Genomic DNA, 21,821 nt, shown 5'->3' with positions numbered 1-21,821 from the left:
GTGCAGAGCATCATCGGAGGGTGATAATGCCAGCTCACTCCTGGAGCCACATTAGGACAGTAACAGTAAGAGACTGCTTTTTTTCCCCAACGTACTCCCCAAATGTGGAGAGTATTCTTTGGGAGAATAGTGCTGTACTTGGACTGCACCCCAGGAGGCTACTAGAATCAAGAATTTATATTGCAACTGGGAAATTCAGTTGCATTGAAATCATTATGGCTGTATTTGAAATCTCATTGCCTTTGGTTGGTCTCCCACGAACTAAAACAAGTCAGATGACGAATGAAGGGAATGGAATGAAGGAGCCAGATCTATGACCCTGGGAGACTTGGCTGGAGCTGGAGCAACAGATCCAAGCGTGGGAAACAGATCTAAAGATCTCCCTGTACAAACGGGCTGCCTGCTGTTAACTCCTGGAACTATAGCACATATCTACTATAGCAAGGAAACTACTCTGATGGAGATTTTGCAAATAGCCCTGGCTGGCTTGGTACTTATTACTTAGTCCAGGCTGCCCTGAAGTTCAAGGCTAACCTGTCCCACCTTAGTCTCCAAGATGCTGGGATTACAGCAAACCCAAGGAGGGCTAAAAGTTGACAGATCTGCTTGGAAAAATGAAACAGTAATGGTCAAAGTGCTTAAGGAGAAAGAATTCTAGTTTCTACTGTCTTTATGGTTTAGTTGACCTTCATTTTCTTTTTTTTTAAATCAGGTGTTTGGGGTTGGTAACCCTCCTTAATCCAATGGGGTTACAACCAAAATTTAAAAACCTCACAAAAAGAAAAGCCCTCTAAGTGTCATTAAGTACTAACTATCGTCCTGCCATCATTGTGGAGTTAGAAATCTTTAGTCACCACATCCCATGGAAAGACAAACAGTGGCTATGGTAGATCTTCTCAGTTGACAAGAAAAATCTTGCCAGTTCTAGGCAGTGGACAATATTCCCTGTCTTTTTGACACATGCTAAAAGTACCTTGTACAATGGTTTCATTCTATGTCTTTCCACATTTACGTCCCACAAAGCAAAGCTTAACGAGGTTTAACAGACAGGGTTGAGGCCACAGGTGTGAGAAAGGATGAGATGAGGCTGGGTAGTTCAGTGTTACCACCTGAACAGTTAAGTACTAGGGATGGCATCACAGTAAGTAACCGAAGCAAGTCACTTGAAATCACTAGTAATTTTCCAATGCTCAAATTGAGTTCCATTTTTCTGGCTATGTAAAATGAATTTGCATTCTATTGTAAGTAAAGGATTCACACTTTCCAGTCCTGGGTCTCTACAAAGTTTTGCTCAATATACATCAATAATATATAAGTAATTAAGTATCATCAATAACAACTCCACTTCTACTAACATCTGGGGACTGCATGGCAGATTCAAAACCGGCTATGTTGCCTACCTCCACCCAAGGCAGAGTATTAGAGCTGCTTCTCACATCCCAACCCTGACTAGACACCAGAGAAAAATCTTCTTGTATTAAGAGAGACATGGAACTTAACGTTTACGTATTACCATGTATGTCATTCCCAAGCTCTGTACATGAATTACATATGTGTTTCGTAAATATAGAGTAAAATATAGTGAGGTCAAGCTACGTGTCCTACCTACCAAACAGTGGTCATTAGTAGCAGGTTTGAGAACACAGATCTCCCTATCTTGTGTCAAATGAGTTTCCCACATTTCTCTATATGTGCACTCTGCATTTCTATAGGGTCAAATGTACTTAAAAAAACACCAGTTCAAGAGGGTGGTGCGGAGTTTGGATTCAATTATCAAGAGCCCAATCTAGTCTTAAGCTTATTGCTGGCTAGCCCAGAACACACTGTGTAGCCCCAGGCTATCCTTAAACTTGTAGTAATTGTATTTCTGTCTCCTGGGTATTCGAATCACAGAGGTGCACTACTACACTTGACCCAATTTGTTCATTTATAGAGGGTGTTTCACTATGTATAGGTTCCATTTTGCTGATACAAATAAAACACAACTTGCATACAGAATTATAGACTGGAATATTTTCAAGATACCATTGACTTTTCAAATGAAGTTATTTTTTGTTCTACAAGGTCTCATGTAGCCCAACTGGGCTTCAAACTCACTGTGCAGTTGAGGGTAACATTTAATCCCTTCCTAATCTCCACCTCTCAAGTAGAAATTCACAACCACACCCAGATCTAATGAAGTAACATAACTAATCACTAAAATAGTAAGTTTTTTTTAAAGATCTATAATGAAAATATTTTGTTTGTGTGTGGAGGGAAGGGGTTAGAGGAAGAAAAGGCACCTTAAGTCACAAAAATCGACACCAACCTAACATTTCAATATATGACAATAATTATAATTAAATTATATATAAGTAGGGTGCGGGGAACTTAAAACTGGCATCTGTACTAGGACTTGTGACTACTCTGGCTATGCATATGCCTCAGGTAAGTTGTTTCAGCATTCTTAGAGATACTGGGAAATGGTGAGGGAAAACAGGTGAAAAATCACTTCTGCTAGAGTGCCATGCCCAGCCAGCCAGGGAGGGAGGGCCTGGCTTCTCAGTCCTGACTCCTATGCTCCTGTATCACAGACACATTGTTACAAAACCACTGGCATCCAGAGTCAATGCCATGCCAAGGCTGCAAATCTTTTACCAAACTAAATATTATATGGTACACTAATGATCAGCAACGAAGCATGATCTCGATGTGAACATAGGTATCTAATATTGGTTGACACTATAAACATTTTGAATTTTTAAAAGACTACAAAATTATTTTGTTTTTAGCTTAGACTACATATAATTAGATAATATATGCTTCTTTTTACCTTCTGTAGGGTGAATGGCATCCAAGAAAAATTGCTTGTGTGACCATTTATCCCCACTTCCTAAAAACAAGGACAGAAAAGGAAAGGACAGTGAAACTCTAATCCCAGCACAGATACGCACAGCACCAAACAAACTGTGAAAAAATGACTTGAATATCAAACAACAGGCATATCAAGCAGAATTTAATTTCAATTATTTTATTCTCAAAACTATTTGCCAAGTAAACAAATGAGACTACTTAAGATATGGGTAAAAATAAGTAAATTTTGTCCTTTGTGAAATATGTTGGATGATATCTTGACTTCAATCAAGATAATTTGAAGGTCAGTAAAAGGAAATAAAAGCTGACTTTTTACCTACTTATAATGTTTACTCAGTGGGAGCAGAAGAAAGCAGATCATCAGTATGTAATGGCGATGTCGATGTGGCTATGACACTGAAGTAAAGGCTGCAGTACAGACACGGAGGACACATATACCCACACGCAATGTGTACAGCCTAAGGCTGACATGCTGCAGACACGGCCATGCAAGAAGGGTGCGAAGCCTCAGGTGAGCAGGTTTATAGTAGCCATGACATGACATGCAGGACACTGTGAGGAGTTCCAGCCTCCAAGTTCACGTGGTTCTACTTAGAGAGAAGTGAGGACTTATCTTTTATGTGCAAGAATCAAAGTCTTGAGCTATGAGAATAGAAACCTTAAGATGAACCCCAAGGAGGTTCAAGGGTCCATCAGGACCACAATAGGAATGGATGTTCAGAGAAGGGCGGGGTGGTAGAGTGCCCAAGTTCTTAGTGCCCTCTGGAAATAACTGTTCTGTGGCTAAAGGAGATTGAAGAGTCCAGCTAACAACAAAGCATAGATGGGGAAGAGATGTTACAATTTAGGAGTAGGAAAAAAGGTTTGTGAGATTTCTTAATTAACAAAGTAGAGAAATGGCAAATGGCTGGACTTTCATAGACTATCAAGTGTAGGATTTGGGAAAGTGGAAATATGTGGCCCTTATATGAAAGGCTGCCAATAGGAGAAAAATAAGAATAGCCAAACAAAATAAATGGATCAGAGGCCTGGAAGACTCAATTATAAATTGTACCAAATATAAATGAGAAACGACAATTTTCGGATTCACATGAAGCTGTGATCAAAGAGACAAGTAATGGATTGAGCAGAGGTCTAAACAAAGGAGACCGCACAGCCACTGAGTGTGGAACGGATGAGCCCCATGCCAGGAGCTGATGGCACCGAGCAAGCAAAGGGGAGAAAAGGAGGAGTGCGCAGAGGCTTTGCTGGAGGAGGAGGAGTCTGGAGCGGAGGTGACAGAACCTCAATGGAGGACAGAAGGCGCCAGTACCTTTTTCTGGAACATTAGGCTTCTCCTTTTTGTGCTTATATTTGCTGACAATTTTGTGGAATAAGTTCTTTTTCTGGGACTGGAAAGGACCTACAGACAATATTATAAATATATTTTAAGTTCATAAGGTTGCACAAAACAATAGTGTAGGTTTTGTTTTGTTTTTAATTATCACACCCTCCTCCCTTCTATGGCATTAGTAAACTGAGTTGCAAGAAGTGTTGTCTTGCAGATTGACTCAGCAAGTGCTCAGCCCATTGTGATAGGCTTATTTAAAACTCAGAGAGATTTTCCTAGGAAATGTGTTAGGCAAAAGCCTCCATTAGGGCTGGGACTCCCTGGGAGGAAGCTGCAGATTTAGTGGGTAGAAACAGACTATAATCAGCTAACAGCAGAGAGGTGATAGTTTGAAATAGAGAAGGTTTTTACTTTAGACTCCTAATGCCATGAAGAAATGGATAGAATGCATGTCTCACTTCTAAGAAACTGATCTTACAAGGATAGTACTTTCAGGGTAACCATTGACCTCAGAGCATTAGACTGCTTTCTGGCCCTGTATTAGGCTATGAAGGGATATGGTAGATGGGTGATTTAAAAACAGGATATTTGCTAAAGAGACAGCTCAAAGCCTTAGTTTTTAAGACTAAACGAAACTGCTGTTTTCCAGTTAAGGATTGGAACTAACAGATTCCTTCTGGAAGCAGGTTGCTTCCTATCCATTGCAGATCTTCATGTCTGAATAATTTTACATGGCTTCTGTTACCTCATCTATAAGCAGGGATCGTCACAGTGCCTAACTTACAGAGTTGGTGTGAGGTCAAAAGGTGCTGAGTGCCACAGGCTCCCCTGCTGCATCTCCCACTTATTAGTGTCTGCAGCAAGCTCTGCCTCTGGCTGGTGGCACACTACCAACATCCCTTCCCATGAGCTTAGCACTTCCACCTGCACTAGGCCATCCTCCCTCCTGAGCATCAGTGTACAAAATTATTCCATCCGAATAAAAACAAAAGAGGTATTGTCATTTGCTCAAACTTCCCCAATAGCTACTGTCCCCTAAATCCCCTGTAGCAAAGCTGTCCTCAGAAGCACTGCCTAAAACCTTTTTTTCTGTTGTGTGTGAAATGCACTCCAACTACATATCTTCTTTAACACTCAAGAAAACCTGGTTTCTCAGGTCATTACAACCTGAAGCTATGAAAGCCAAATGGAGACTCTTACTGTACTCAGTGGGCAGTTCTGCAGCTCCACACGCCGCCCACTCGGCTTGCACCCTCTCCCCTGGACACTCCCTTCACCAGATCCCAGTACCCAGGGCTTTGCTTTATCTCTTCCTACAGGACCACTGCCTGTTTCCTCGGCTTCTCTTGCTAGGGATCCCAAGGTGCGGACGACGCAGACTCGCACATTTCCTGTACACTCACTTCTTTGGTGACCCTTTGTAGTCTCAGCTTTAAATACCAGCTACTGGCTGATGACTTGCCAATGTGTGCGTAAAATGCTGACGGCCTCACACTATCAAACACGGAACGATATTCAGAGAACTCATATCATGTCTGTAACCAAATATCCTTGTTCACTGCTCCCAAGCTGTATATTTAAGTTTCAATCCTACTTTACAGACTTTTGTATTTATTAAACGCAACTGCAAAGCAGCGTTGCACTGAGATTTCACTGGTAATTATCCATAGTGGGGCTGGGACGGAGACTGAGAGGGCAGAAGAGAAAGGAAGGCAGATGGTGGAACAGAGGAACCATTGTTGTCCTTGGGAAGTAGTGATTCTAGATAGAGCAGCGCCTTGGGCCCTGGTCCTGCTATTCCCAATGTTTAAACATGCTTTGACTATGTCCAACATCAAGGCTAGCCTGCTTATTCTCCCGGACTTCCCAGGCCAAGCTGCCGTCAACCCCAGGCCATCACCTGGGATCTTGCTTTCCTAACAATCCTTTCTATATCATGATTAAAAAGCAAGGACACAAAAACAGCTTCACTTACATATGACTTACATGCCAAATAAATCACTTAATTAAACTATAGCTAATATTTTCCTCTCTAGAGATATATGCACCATCAACCAACAACATATCATTTTATCATATAAATAATAAATGTCATGGGGAGCTAGAGAAATGGCTCAGCAGATAAGAGAACTGACTGCTCTTCCTGAGTTCAATTCCCAGCAATGACATTGTGGCTCTCAACCATCTGTAATGCCCTCTTCTGTTGTGTCTGAAGACAGTGACACTGTATTCACATACATTAGAAAAGATTAAAAAAAAAATGAATGCCACACACATTAGCCACAATCCTACTTGTCCTGCATTTCCCCACCTCTAAACCACCACTGAACTATTTAATCAAACCACAGGTTTGACTATTTAAAAATCTTATATAACACAGACAATATAATAAGTTTAGATTGTTCTTGGATTTAGCATAACATTTCTAGGCCTAACCTGTGCTGCAGGAAGATCAAAGATAATATGAATATTTACAGGGCTGGAGAGAGATGGCTTAGCAGTTAAGAGCACTGACTGCTCTTCCGAAGGTTCTGAGTTCAAATCCCAGCAACCACATGGTGGCTCACAACCATCTGTAATGAGATCTGATGCCCTCTTCTGGAGTGCCTGAAGACAGCTACAGTGTACTTAAATATAATAAATAAATCTTTTAAAAATATGGATATTTACATTTGATCAGTTTAGAGACTGAGAGATTGATGGATTGCTTTCCAAGTTTTGGCTCTCATGAATATAGTTGATATAAACATTGATGAATGGTTTTGGTTTTGTTTGTTTGTATATGTATTCTTATGGTATATAATCTAAGGTATAATTAGAGGTAGACTTGCTAAGTTATATGGTCAGTGTGTCTACTGTATTACTTAATGAAACAGCAGAGTAGGCTTCTGTTCCTCCAGATAGTGCAGAAGGGTTTCGAGTTCTCCACTGTCTCTAACGTGTTATTCTCAGTCTTCATGGTTACAGCCATTCTAAGGATCTGAAGTAATATTCTAAGGATCTTATTGTAATATTGATGTGTATTTTTCTAAGTAGTATCAAGCAACTTTTCCTATTAAGTGGTTTGTATATCTCTGATCATTTCCTATTTTTCTGTTTTTAATGTGGCTTTAAGATTTTTTTAAAAAATAGTTTTTTGTCAAGTGTGTTACTAAGGTTTTTCCCCATTCTGTGAAATATCTTTTCATCTTTCCTGAGTGTCCTTTAAACTACAAAAAAATTAATTTGATAAAGCCTAATTTAGCTATTTATCTGTATAGTCTTTTGCTACTTGAGGTTTTGATGTCTTATTTAATAATCCACTGTTAATATGAGGCCATAACAATTTAACTACTGTGTTGAATGGAACTATTCATTTTGTTCAACACTGTCAAAATCAAATGATTTTAGATTATAACATATACATAAGGTATGTGTGTGTATGTGCTCTATAGGAATGCAGGTAATTCCTTTTTAAAACTCTGGCAGAATCTATAGTGGTACTATCTGGGCCTAGGATCTCCACATCCCTAGCATACTCTGATTGCTGATTTAATATTTTTTTTTGATTCATCCAGCTGATTTAATATCTTGACAAGTCACAGATCATTCTTAAGTTGGCTTCAGCAGTTTGTGTCTTCCTATGAAATGTTCACCTTATCAAGGTTAATTTACTGGTGTATAGTATTCTGTTCATAGTATTCACTCAATTATTTTCACTTATGTATAATTGATTGTAATGTTCTCTGCTTCATTTCAGATTATAATACTTTAAATCTATTTTTCTTAGTCACAATCTAGTTAAATGTTTGTTGCTATTTTCAAGGAACTGGTTTTATTTCTCTATTATATTTCATATCACTATTTTTTTTTAATGTTTACTATTTCTTTCCTTCTTCCTTTTTGATCTGGGCTTGCCTTTCTTTTCTCAGTATCTTGAAGTGAAAGGCTAGTTGGGGTAGCGACTTCAGACCTTTCCCTGAAGGGGAGTAAATTCCTCTCTAAGCACAGCTTAAGGCGTTCCTCCATCCGACACTCTGAGCCCATCCCAACACTTCACGCTTTCCTCTACTTCTGGTTTTAGTCTGTTCTACTATGGGCAGAGAAAACACTTTGTTGGTTTAATGTTGATCTGATAACTGTGCCTTACGGCTGGCACATGTCTAATTATGGGGACTGTTTCACATACTTGAGGGTCACAGTCCCCAAGTGCTGGGTCCTGACTGTTAGTTCTGGTTGTTTGAATGGTGTTCAGGTGTTCATTCTCCTTGCTGACCATTTGTCTACTTGCTCTATCAATCTGTTCTCCTGATTTTCATAGTACTTTTAACCTCCAAACACATGATAGATATCCTTCGGTTACTTGGACCCTGTTTATTGATCTGATCACCCAGTATAAAGAAACCTCCACAGGAGTAGGGTCTTTGATTTTATTCACAGTTATAACCAGAGTGCCTAGAATAGAGTTTAGTATAGGACAGATTCTCAGAAAAGCTCACTTCATAAATAACAAAGCTCCTACAGCACTGATCGGCAAAAAAAAAAAAAAAAAAAAAAAAAAAAAAAAAAAGTGAGAGAAACCTTAAGTTGGCAATGATACCATAAATCTCCTCAAATGTTATGACCACAAGTCATTCTTCTAAATAACCCATACCAGATACTTCTGATTAGATGGAATGGTTTGAAATGGAAATAGAATTTTTTTAAGGAAAAAAGAAAAAAGAAGCGCTGAGAGAAACTAAATTAACAGGCACCTGTCATGCCCATATAGTGCACTGATATTAGCAGTGCTCCTTGTAATGTGTTTGCCCCAGAGGTTCTTGTAGTCTGTAAAGTCCAGGTCCTCTCACCAAAGTGACACCCGAATGGCATGTAGGAAATCATGGGAAATCAGCAGGAGAAGGCAGCAGAAACGTTCTGAGACTTCTGAGGCTCACAGAGACCCTGCTCATTTACCTGTGGGAATGATAAGATGGCGCCTCACATGGAGAGTGATATAAGCACAGACTGATTTGGAACGGTTTAGAAAAGAAAAAAGGGGGCATAAAGAGTATGAGTTAAGGATACAGCTCAAGATGAATCTGTCCATATTAGCACACACACAAAGCAAACATGCAGTCTGGTTTTATATGTAGAAGAGCTTATATAAGCTTACATATAAAAAACTCTTTGCCTTGAACCATTCCCCAAAAGATGACTATAAATACTGTAAACAAATGATGGCTCCTTCAAAGATAGTGACAAGTACATGAAAGGAAAGTAATGAGTAAGATCTAATCACACTCACAGAAAAGCGGTGATTTAGGAGTCAATAAATGAACAATTTCATTTCATGTTCATGGCATATGTGTTTGACAAGCTGTCTGAAGAAAATAAAGTTTAAAAAATGATAAAAAAAATAGGCAATACAAGGGAATTAAGAAGTACTTTTTTCCTTTTGTTATATTAACATAGATGGGTCTACAGATTGGGCAAAAGGGAATGTAAAGCAGAAAAAAAATGTTCTAGAAAGAATCATTCAGAAATCAAAGAAAACCTAAGCGTCCCTCACTCTCACACTACTTCAGGCTTCTGAGTCCTCTTTGCCTAGCAAACTGCTTCAGAGAAGCCTAGCATCACCTGCAGCCTCCTTACGCCACCATCGCCAGCATCACACAGTGCTGCTCTGCAAAGCTGCTCTGTCAGCGGAAGGATGTCCTGGATAGTGAGATCTCCTTTGCACTGCAACTTACATCCGGGTAAAAACAGCAGAGGCTCGTCTGCCCAGGCCAAGGGGCAAAGACGACTGACATGAGATCTTAACAATAACTTTTCCAAAGCATTAATGCTCAGGGTTTCTTGGAAAAGAAAAGGGATATATTGCAGACACTGTCGCAGTAACTCAGAATTGCTATGCTGAGTTCACTTCAGGTGTGAACTCAGCATAGCAATTTTTCAAGGCCAGAGGTGTCCTGCTCTTAGGTGAACCTGTTCTTCTGAACCATTGTATCATAAATGCCTAGTCTAACTCTAGCGCCAAGAACTTTCCTCAGGTTCTGTGCTTTCACAGTCTAAGGAATAGAAAATCACAAGGATTATTTTCTGAGACTAGGCTGACATTTTTGTATTGGCTGCATAACTAATGAATCAATAAATTCCTTTGCAATAATTTGTAGCAAATTGCTCCCAGCTGCTGGCTACAGATCTGAGTGAGCTGGGAAGTCTACCAGCCACTGCTAAGTCAGGAGTCAGGAATGGGGTGGTGCTACTTCCGGGCTGAACACCCATAATTAAGAAACTCAAGACTCTGTCAGCTAGGGGGAGGAGAGCTGAGGAAGAGCTGCAATAAAGTATGTGCGAGAACACAATCATATGAGCCAATTCTCTTAATGAGAATTAAAAACTAGAAATAAAGTATAAGTAAAAATAGATGCTGGGCAGTGGTGGCGCACGCCTTTAATCCCAACACTTGGGAGGCAGAGGCAGGTGGATCTCTGAGTTCAAGGCCAACCTGGTCAACAGAGTAATGAGTTCCAGGACATCCATGGCTGCAGAGAAACCCTGTCTCAAAAAACCAAACCAAACCAAACCAAACCAAACAAACAAACAAAAAAGCCAAAAAATAAAAAACCCCAAAAACAAACAAAAAAATTCATAATAGAGTACATTTTATAGCTGCAAATGTACTGTCACTATCTTCCTGAGAAAGTTTCAGAGTCAATGAAGACCCTCAAATCGTTTGAGGGAAATTTACAAAGTTCTATCTAAACTTAGAATTCTAACTTCCTAACAGGAGAAGTTAGCCTTGCTTTCCTCAGTGTCGGTGACTGAAAATATCCTAGCTTCTATGTTATGAAACTGTTTCTTAATATCATTATGATTTAAAAATAAAACTTAATTCTTAGCCATTTTGTGGGGAATGGATAGTAGATGAATTAAACTTTATATTAGGGCTTTATCTAAGCTGGTGTTTTTTAAGCTGGTGTTAATGTCTTTTCTATTTTTGAATTTTATGTATATGGGTGTTTTGTGTGCATTATGTCTGTGTACTGCACGCAATCAGTCCTTGTGGAGGCCAGGGGAGGGTGTCAGCTCCTCTGAGACTGGAATTACAGATGGGTGTAAGCTGCCTGGTGGGTACTGCCAACAATGGACCTCTCAAAGAATAGTCACTTAACTTTGAGTGACTGCTCTAGCTCTCCATTTAACCATTTTTAACAATAACAACAACATGTAATGTAGGTTGGGAAAATCAGAGAACAACATTTGACAAGGGCCCAAGGAATATATAAAGATATAAAGTATAAGAAGAAGTCAAGGGTCAAGATGGAGCCTAAACACTCCAACTTGAATTCATTTCACATTTTCTATAAGATCCTACTTCTGTTTGAGAACCGCTGTTTCCCTAGAACTCTGACTTCTGAGGCTCCCTGTAAACAACACTTTCTATACTATCAGTACACAAATGATGTTTCTAAAGGAAACCTCTCAGAAGCCACAGTTCAACTGAGATTCATGATTTAAAACTTTCATTCAAAATCATAGAGCAAGAATGGAGCTAGGCTGGAAAACAATGTAAGATGGGGCTTCTGCAGCTGATCCTGTACTGTGAGCTAGACAGATTACAATGTGGTGGAGCTTGTTCTCAGAAGCAAAGGGAAATTCTATTCCTAAGTCATCCATCATGCTGTGTTCTCCTATGACAAAACAGACCAAGCCCACTTAGAGGAGGTGGCACTTAGTCACTGTCATCTCTTTCACTGTGAGGTTTTTGACATGAGGGATGGGACAGACATAATGGGAAGACTACAGGGAAGAGATGAGAGAGCACGAGAGGAAGTTAAAGCCAATGAGATCAAATGGAGACTAGAGCAGTAAACCTAAGCACGTACTGTGACTCTGAGATCTGCATTTGTATGAGATCATAAATAGTAATTTCTTCTTGAAATTACATTTCGGAAAAATTCTATGCATTTCATATATTCACAAATACCCAAATGGGTTCCAACTATATGTGAGGAAAAATAATGTTGAATGACAATGAGTGCAGGAGAAATAATATAGACAAATGGGTAATTGTTGGGATAAAGATGAGTTCCTATGGACACACACTCTTCTACAAAAGAGCTAATGATCTCATACACACTGTTTGTTTTGAATGACTCATTATACAAAGGTGCAAAGGGTCTCGAGTCTAAGAAAACAATCTCTCTATCCCCTAAAGATTAGGCAATTACTGCACAGCTGGTATGATAATTTCATTAATAACCCTCAGTCTAGTACACTGCTTTAATGCCAAATTGCAAATTGGTTATGAATACTATTTCTCTAGTTTGCTAAACAGAATATATTATTTAACAGAATATATTATTTTGCTTTATTTTAATTCCATTTTATTTTATGAAACATCACATAGAACAAAATCTAAAGTGCTATAAGTCTTCCCTCACAGGTAATTACTGACATACCACTGAAGAACCAGTGGCTTTATGGTTCATTGTAGAAGTATAATGAACAAGTTAAGATGATGTTGTGTGAAGCACAGTGTAAAACTACAGAAAGTGATTTCACATGAAAGAAACACTATTAATCTTAGCTGGAGAGGAAGGCAGGTAATAGACAACCAAAAAAAAAGGTTTCATGAAAATAGATCCTAACTTCAGGTTTCACCCTTAGAAAAATAATCTATCAGTATTTTCCTTGATAGATAATTCAGCCAATTTCACCACTGTAAAATGAATGTCTTGACTTGCACCAAGTAAGATAAGGAATGTGTCTTGAACATCGATCAATTAAGTGACATTTTACTGGGTTGTCAAGTATTGTATTTATCAGCATATTTAAGACCATGAAGTATGGGAGCTCAAGACAGCTGGCATCTCCGGGCTCATTGACGACGCTGTCTATTCCTGAACACCCCAGGAAAAAGAATGACATTTCATGTGGTAACGGACTCTGGTGTCCAGCTGTTTATCAATGGGTATACCTCAGCTCTATCCATCTTGAAAGGTCTCCACAGAACACTATTTGATTTTCTCAGATGAGAAAATCTGGTGATGCAGCATTTCCTGTTTAATTCGTTATTCTTTTGGCTTCTTAGTAACCACAGAAGGAGATAGTTCTACAATTATTTTAATGCTCCTCCCAGCCCAGAGTAGGGATTTTCACAAGCCTCTCAATAATATCCTGAGACGTCATCTCAAAGTGACCCCCTATTTGGTTTTGGCAATTACAGTGTGCAAAGGGTTTATAGCTCTTGAGGGAGCAAGCTTTAAGTTTTATTATAAAAAATGTAATTTTTCCTTAATTCATATTTATTACATATTCCCTCAAAAATACATACAATCAGGGGATCAATTTGATTTGACATAAGCAGGGAGCAAGGAGCCACTTTTGTAAGATAGTTACAAAGAACTAGTCTACTAAACCATATTCAGAATGTGATCCTGAAACATTTGGAGCCCAGTTACACCTGTCCTTCATCTCTCCAGTTCTTATCCTTGGAGGACAGATCAGTAAATGATGTCTTTTACATCTGTGTGAAAAACTAGAGGAAAATTTTCCTAACCATTCTATAGGCCTTAAGAGAAACCAGAAAACAACGTTTTCAGTAATAGTAATACTTAGACTCTGGGTAGGCCAATTCTTCATTGTGCCTGAATGGCCTGAGTAGAATCCGCATCTGGTACCCAGACCATGTCCCAGGGCATGTCACAAAGGTCAGACATATCAGCAGCTGGGCAAGATGTTGAGACTGCTGAAAGTGTCAAAATCCTTTAAAATTTTCCTTTAAACAGGAATGTTGTCCCTGATGAGTGTTGAGGTCTACCTAGGGAACACTGATAGTTTGAAGAGATTTTCCTGACACCGTGAAAACCTGATGCTCTTGAAAACAAATGCATACACAAAGCACTTTGTTAATATAAGTATCTGCTTCTCAGGCAAACAGAAGATTTGCACAGTTCCAGAGCCTCTCAAAGCTCCAAAAAGGTTCTGGAGAGCAGCACCATGACTGTATGTATGTTGACATGATGCAAAGACAGAGGCTAAGGAGAATTAAGGAGGAAAGAAAGGAGAAGGGAGGAAGGGACCAAGACAGCTTTGGACATGTAATCACTGTAGCTCTCTATAGGAGCTGGAGTCACTGTGGGGGGTGGGGGGAAGCAGCTGAGGTTCAGATAAGATGAACAAGAGGAGAGGCCACTGCTAACCTTTGCTGGTTTTAGTCGATTCTGAGGACACGTTTCCAGTCTTCTTCTTTTTTCTTGGAATAGATACACATTTCCGGTCAAATGTAATAGGACTATATTGAGGGAGGCTGTTGAATTTCTTTTCAAATTCTTCATCCAGCTTTGCAGAACTATTAAAAGATGAGAGGGGATTATTCAATTAGTAAAAGACCAAATATTTAAACAGAAAATGATAAATGATAGATTTTTAAGTGTTTCAACTTGAAAAGAGGGTCCCTAGGAATTTAGGACAATAAAAAAAAAATCCATGCAAGGGGGAAAAACCCATCTTTTCAGAAATTCTTGAGAAAAAGCATCAATATAAATCCACATAAATGTTGTGTAATCACCTGCATGGTTTCTGCTTCAACCATTCAGGCCTGAGTGGTTAAACCTGAATGGTTGAAGTGGAAGGTTTGATTTCTCGCCACTGACATGGTTTAGTCTTGTAACACTGAATATAAACATATTCTCTACTCAGACAGGTCTCATCCTAAAGATTCAAATGCATGGCCATGCATTAACAAGCTTATAAGTAATACCATATGCTGAGTGTTGTAAGTTGCATTTTTTTATAAAGCAGTTACTGACCAGTGTTTGATTAAAACATGCAGCAAACATATAGAAAGTTTAAGATATCCGAATGCTAGGAAAGGGATTCTAGAGTGGTGAGTCAATGAGGCACACAATGCGGTAGAAGGAGAGCCAGTCTACAGTGAATACTGGCAAGAGAGGTGATGCCACTTTAAACGAAAACCACAAATGACTGGCAAAGTTAGGGAATCCTGGGGCTGCTTTTTTTTCTCTGCGGGCTCAGCAGAGCACTGGCAGCGTGCCTGCTGGATCCTAGGCTGGCTGCTGGCTTTCGTTCAATGAGAATTCCTAACGAAGATACACTGCAGACAGCTGGGTGAAGCTGTGGAACTGCCGAGCTTGGTAGACAGGAAATGGAAGGACTGGGGAAGAGGAGGGAGCTTTAGAAGTGTTGGGCTTCTCACATACACACCCCACAGCTCACTATTCTCTTGAGATGAAAGAGACTATTTCATTTCTCCTGTTTCTCAGCAAATGGTGAGATACCTCTCTTACAACTTGTTTAAGTAATAATGGAGCGAGGTCTGGAGAGCAGGTCTGGCTGGGCAGCTGAAACTGACTGGGAACTCCCTATGTAGCCCTTGCTGTCATTGAATGCATGATCTTCATGCTTCTGCTTCCAAAGAGAACGGGCATGTGACTCAATGCCCAGCTCTCTGGCACTCAATGGAATCATCAGTTTTATTAAAGAGCTTACTGCTTACTGCTTATTACGACTCCGGTGAGTGTGTCCACGGGCGCATACATGTATAAAGGCTAGAGGACAACCTCAGGTACTGTTTCTCAAGAGCTGTCCATCTTGTTCTTTGAGACAGGGACTCTTTTTACTTGGCCTGGCTCTTGCTGAGTAGATCTAGCTAGCCAGTATTCCTGGGGATCCATCCGTCTCTGACTTCAGTTGGGTTTGCTATCTTGCCTAGCTTTTCTTTTGAGCAGTGCAGACACCTCAGCAGCTGAGCTGTCTCCCCGTCTGCTGTGATTGCTTACCTTATTCCCTACTTCTGCCATGCAGTGCCTCCTGACCTGCTCTGGTATTCAGATTACAAAGTATCAGTACTTCTAGATAGTACATCTTATTGTCTAGTGATACCCTAGGATCAATCTCTCTCTCTCTCTCTCTCTCTCTCTCTCTCTCTCTCTCTCTCTCTCTCTCTCTCTCACACACACATACACACAAAGTACCCTATCATTCAACAATGACAAATGGAGGATTTTCATTACTTAAGCATAACAAGTAACACTAACTTGAAGTACTTTGCACTTCTAAAATACTAATAATTAGACTATTAAATATATTATTTCAGTATAATATTAAGTATTTTAAGATAATATTGAAGTATCTGTACCACAAGGCTCTACCTTTACATTTTATGATGCCCTGGAGTCTTAGAATTAACAAGAGTTTAAAACACTTTATTTCCAAGGGAAAAATTAATTTTCCACAAATAGAAATGCAAATATTATGAATGAAGCAAATATAATATACTTAATGCATAAAATCTGCATACTTGTTAAAATACTTAGAAAAATATGGAAAATTATTTCTAGTCATCATATTCTTTTCAAATTAGGCTAATGTGAAATCTCAAAGGACTTTCAAAATAGTATAAGTGAATCTGTAGATGCTATTCTCACCAATATAAAGTTCTATCTCTACCAACTTACTAACAAAATACTTTATATTGATTGCTAGTGAGGGTGTTGGCACAATAGGAATCATGAAATAATAATCCTAAAGTGATTTATAGTGATATATACCATTACTTCTTAGCATTATATTCAATGTATAATGTATATCAGAATTATCTTAGAGTAAATAGGAGGTTGTTTAAATATATCAAAGTTAGAAGCTGAGCAAAATTTTAACTCATGTTATCAGCTATCATTACTTTATAAAAATATGTGCCTATATTTTAAAATACCAAACACATTTAATACTAAACATAAATAGTGGTATAAAATGTGCAAAATATAAATACACAAATACATCCAAAGCTCCAGATGGTAAAATGGGCCCTAGTGATTAATGATAACATATCTACAATTATTACACTAATGCACTATGGTGGACCTTGATTCAAACTCAGGACCAAGCTAAAAAGGTGTATAGTTTTTACCATATCTAAAGTGTAAAAGATATTACCATTCACATGGTTAGTTAAGAGTAGGAATCACATTATTATCCATGATTTGTTTTCGGTAGGGGGCTCCTATTAAGACAAGGGCTAAGAGAGAAAGAATACACTGACTTAGACTTAGCACTCCGTTACAGGAGGGAGGGCATGCACTGAAGTGCTTGCAGGCACTTACCCAAGGAAGGAGTCTTCCCTTAGCTTCTTCTTAAACTTCTTGCTCCCACTGCTCCCACTCTGATTAAATGTCCAGCTCTCTTCACTCCAACACCCTTCATGATCAGAGGAGTTTCCTTTTCCTGAGCTTCGTTTCCCTAGGAAACCCAGGAGAAGGGGTTTTCTCAGAGTACCAGGGCTGAAGAAGATCAGCTCAGGTCCTTCCCAAGTAACGTCTTGGCTCCTTTACCGATTTTCCACAATGCTCTTTGCAGTTGCCAGTGCCCAGAGCAATTTGGGTTGGACTACTTTTAATAAAGGAACTGCAAAAAAGAATCTTACCTCTGAGGTAAGCAGTAATGTCCTATACACCAGGCACTATGGGCATCAAGATGCTGCTACCATCTTTTCCATTTGAGAACTAGCCTAAAGCATGAGTCTTTTGCTGATAGACACTATTAATCCTAAATTTCTCGAGACTCACTAAAAGACATCCCTGGAGAACTATGTACTCCCAAGCTCTCTCCACTCAGGGCTTATTGAGAACCACACATTTCTTATTGGAATAGAGCCCACCAAGAAAAAGTTCCCTCTCCAGATACTTCAAAATGAAACAAATACATATAAACTGCTCTACAGATGCTACCACGTTCGAAATAACACTTCAGTTGTGGTTTTGATTGCCTAACAAAAGCACTAGAGAGGATATTTGCTTTCAGTGCCTGCAGGTAAGGATTCTGCCAAATTTATTTGTGTCACTCAGGAAATTCCATCAGTTTAAATACTCAGGCTAAAAGCAACATACAACACTGACCCTTCAAAATGAAGGCTGTCAATAACAGAGATAAAAACATAGTTACCTGGAATTTCTCTATGATGACTACCTACAAACCCTCCCTTAAGTGCTCGGAAGCACACAGGTAAAGTGAGATGAATATGAACGTGAATGACTCACACAAGGTACTAGTTTGATATTCAACTGTTCATGATAAGACTCTGCTAGGCCTTGCCGTCCTTGTAGGTTGGTGGCAGTCACTTACCTCTGTCAACATTGGCTCGCAGGGAGGTGAGCATGCCCTCGGACACCAGGGTTTTATAAAGAGCACCTTTGCAAGACCTCTCAGATTTCCTGGAGCCACAGGTCTCCGTTTTTCTGTGACAGTCACTATCCTCAGGCTTGGCCTGTCCTGGTAGGCTAGGTGGCAGTGCATCCTCAGTAGGGGTCAAGGGTTCTGTTTTCGTGCCCTCTGGCACCTCCCCAGGGACACTCTTGCTGGCAGAAATGTTAAGGAAATCTGGAGGTCGAGACTCTTTGGTGATGTCTGAGCACTTCTCCTTGGAAACCTTCTTCTCCTTGGATTTCACTTTTTTCTTTGGTGGCTTGGCATCCAAAATGCCTCCCTTGCCACTTGAGGAGGTGCGGACTTTCTTCCTTGGGGTTTCTCCGAGTTTGTCAACACCCCAGTCTCCTTTTGCCACAGCTTCAATGGTGTACATGACACTCTCGATGTCAGATTCTGAAGACTGCCTCTTCTTGCAGGTCTTCTTGGGTGTGGATTTGTCATTTCCATGTCGATCCAGTTTGTTTTTCTTCTTTTTCTTTTTTATCTTTTCTGGTTTGTTTAGCGTGGTGGGGTCCTCAATGATCATAATTCCGTGAGGGTGGCACATGTGATCCTTTCTACTGGGGACATCACTAATTATTATCTTGCTACTGGCAGAGTAAGAAAAATCAGGGAAGTGACTGTATTTCTGATCATCCTCTGACTCCTTTCTCATTTCTTTGGGGTCTTCCACCTTGATAGCCATTACGTTGTCCATCTGTAGCTGTCCGATGGCTCTTAAGTCCTTAGACTCTCTCATGCTGCCCTTAGCCGACTTCCCGAATTCTGCTTCCTTCTGGAATGCAGTTTCAATGGTTTTCTCCACTTTTATGTCTCTCTCTTCTTTCCCTTTTTCAATTTCCTCAATTCTTCCTCCATCTGATTCTTTTGATTTTATTAGTTTTGTGTCTTCCATTTTCACACCCTCTGATGCCAGACACATCTAAATAGTTGAAACAAAAGTGAGAGGAAAATACCAGCCTCATTATTTTATCATTGAAATTAGTTTTAACTTTTTAAGATATATGGATTAAAAATTCCAAACTTTATAATTAGCTCACTTCTGCTGAACTAATTTCACTGAAGCACAGGTAAACATTTTGAGTCATTTCCTAGCATCATCAGATACTTTTCTTAGGAAACTTAGCTTTGATAGAGGATAGATTCTAAAGTTTTCAGACAAGCTTGACTCTTAGTTTTTACTTATCTAGCACAGACTTTTACTCCTTATTGCTCCCAGATCTTTATAAAACAGACAGAGTCTATCCTGGAGAATTTTTGTAAGGCTAAGTGAAATGATATACTTATTTCTGATATTTGTCCCAATACCCCAGAGTAAAAGGAAAAACAGCAGTAACTTCCACTGATCCGCTTGAAATCAGAAATGTTATAATGACTCATTAAACAAAGGTTGCAATTGGGGAACACATATTATAGGTTTCCAGACGCTAATATACAGCTCTAAAACCACAGAAGATCTGAAAACATTTGGGTTTGATCTTGTGTGGTAATAAATCTAATCTCATCCGAGCCTGGCTGTCAATTCTGAGTAAAAGCAATTGGAACTACTTATGCCTTAAACAGTTTATCATATCTACTTATGACTGTGTTTTTGCTACCAGAATATTCCTGCATTTGAATATGTACTGGACAAATTACATAGAACAAGATATATCTACCACACATGTACATTTTCATAAATTTTAAAACTTCTGAGTGCCAAAATACATCTGCTATATATTGGTCAATTCTAAAACTTCTTCATCCCCAAATAACACAAACAGCACATGTAAAAGAAGAGCTAGTTACCGCCATCTCCATCTCTCTATTACCTTCAAATGCTTAGGCTATGTTCCAGGGAAGTGAAATTACAGCTTATTGTAAACTTTTTCTATACCTCAGTGTCTACTCATAAACACTTAACTGTAAACTCTCAAATGCCAGGCCCCAAGAGGACAACTAAAGATACAAAAACAACAGGGCCAGGTTTCTCTTTGAGGAATTTACCAAGAGGCCAATGCTGCAGTTTGGTCAAGGGCAACACAGGTCAAAGCAGTGTAACATGTAATTTACTGTGCATTAGCACACAGAAGGGAAGGGCACTGGGGTTTGCTGAATCAGCACAAAATCAGCATAGGCGCAGGAAACTCATCTGTTTTACAGAACCACCTTCTTCCCAACTGGCAAGTTTTTAAGACTGTTCACTTAATCTTGAATAGCTAATATGCACTGGATTAAATACCAGATGCCCCTTGTCTCATGTTTTTCTACCTTAGTACTTTTAATGCATCACAAACCTTTCTGGAAAAATTCTGTTATGTTTAGGCTAGGAAGGAATTGAAGGTGCTGGGGAGGCAGATACTGCCACAAGAAGGAGGAGGAGGAGGAGGAGGAGCAGGAGCAGGAGCAGGAGCAGGAGCAGGAGCAGGAGCAGCAGCAGAAGCAGAAGCAACAACTGACAGGAGTATAAGAGTAACCAGGGCTTCAGATAATTTACAGGAATGATGTTCAATAATTGCCTTTCTCTAGAACTCATACAAGTTAGCTTTTAAAAATCATCAAGAAACCATGACACTGGGCTTTACCCTTCATTGTACTGAACCAGAAACATACTTGAAGCACATGCTATGCTAACACTACAAGACTAATATAATTATTCTTCCTTATATGTTTTACTCTGAGAGAATTTTGAAATAATTTTCCTTTTCAAGTATTCTAGCCCTAGTTATTTAAAAACTATCCCATGTGGGCTCAAATAGTAGTTCTAGAAGTAGGTCAGGATGACATTCTCAAGATAAATGTTATGTTTCTTAGCTATTGTCACTTTGGTTGCCTTTCACAGGTCATGTCAGGGACTTTTCTCATCTAAACACGAGCTTTGCAGTGCTAAGCCAACAGCTTGCATCTGCAGCACAGATTTAACTTAGCAAACTCTATTCTCTGTTCAATATATTTCAAAATGATTCTCCTTATCACCCTTGATAGGTTTCTAAGCTAGGAATGAAGCAGAACACATATAGATATTCACTCTGGGGACATATTCTAGGAAATAGCATAATATTTCTTGTGTAGGTAATTACACCAAGCACTACTTGTGTTTTACTTTACTGTTTCAGGATCTTAGAAGCGGCCCCCACCCTCCCCAAAGAGAGTGTGTTATTCCCAAATTATAAGAAAGAGGTAAAAATATAAAACTAAAACAAATTTTTCTATTAAAAAGTACATATCACATTTTTTTTTCACTAACCAAAACCTAACTCTGACCCAGAGTTGGGTGTCACTGGGTTTCCTGATAGAACCTTCTTTCCAATATAAAAGTTCCTGTCTTCTTGAGAGTTAATTAAGTTCTATACAAAGACAGGTAGCAATATTACCTATGTGAGTGGGCAGGTTTGTTTGAGAATTTCAGTACTGAGCAAAAAATGATTACACTATTTGTCATAGTTCCAAAAGTAAGAATAGAGTT

At 39.3% G+C, this 21,821-nt stretch overlaps 1 protein-coding gene across 11 annotated transcripts in view; it reads right to left on the bottom strand.

The window, feature by feature from the left end:
• Window positions 1-21,821, bottom strand: part of Bbx (BBX high mobility group box domain containing) — a 237,747-nt gene that overhangs the window by 9,655 nt on the left and 206,271 nt on the right. For 9 of the 11 annotated variants that reach the window (XM_052158055.1, XM_052158059.1, XM_052158054.1 and 6 more), the window contains 5 exons: window positions 18,293-19,298; window positions 17,275-17,410; window positions 14,353-14,501; window positions 4,166-4,255; window positions 2,813-2,872 (listed from right to left, as the gene is read on the bottom strand). In XM_052158055.1, the coding sequence (XP_052014015.1) occupies window positions 2,813-2,872; window positions 4,166-4,255; window positions 14,353-14,501; window positions 17,275-17,410; window positions 18,293-19,298 (1,441 nt within the window). The remainder of the gene's footprint in view (window positions 1-2,812; window positions 2,873-4,165; window positions 4,256-14,352; window positions 14,502-17,274; window positions 17,411-18,292; window positions 19,299-21,821) is intronic. The other 2 variants (XM_052158063.1, XM_052158065.1) reach the window with 2 other exon arrangements.

Source organism: Apodemus sylvaticus, chromosome 15, assembly GCF_947179515.1.
Source record: "Apodemus sylvaticus chromosome 15, mApoSyl1.1, whole genome shotgun sequence".
Taxonomy (NCBI): domain Eukaryota; kingdom Metazoa; phylum Chordata; class Mammalia; order Rodentia; family Muridae; genus Apodemus; species Apodemus sylvaticus.
Note: the sequence above shows the minus strand (reverse complement) of the source record. Positions and strands in the feature narration are given on the sequence as shown.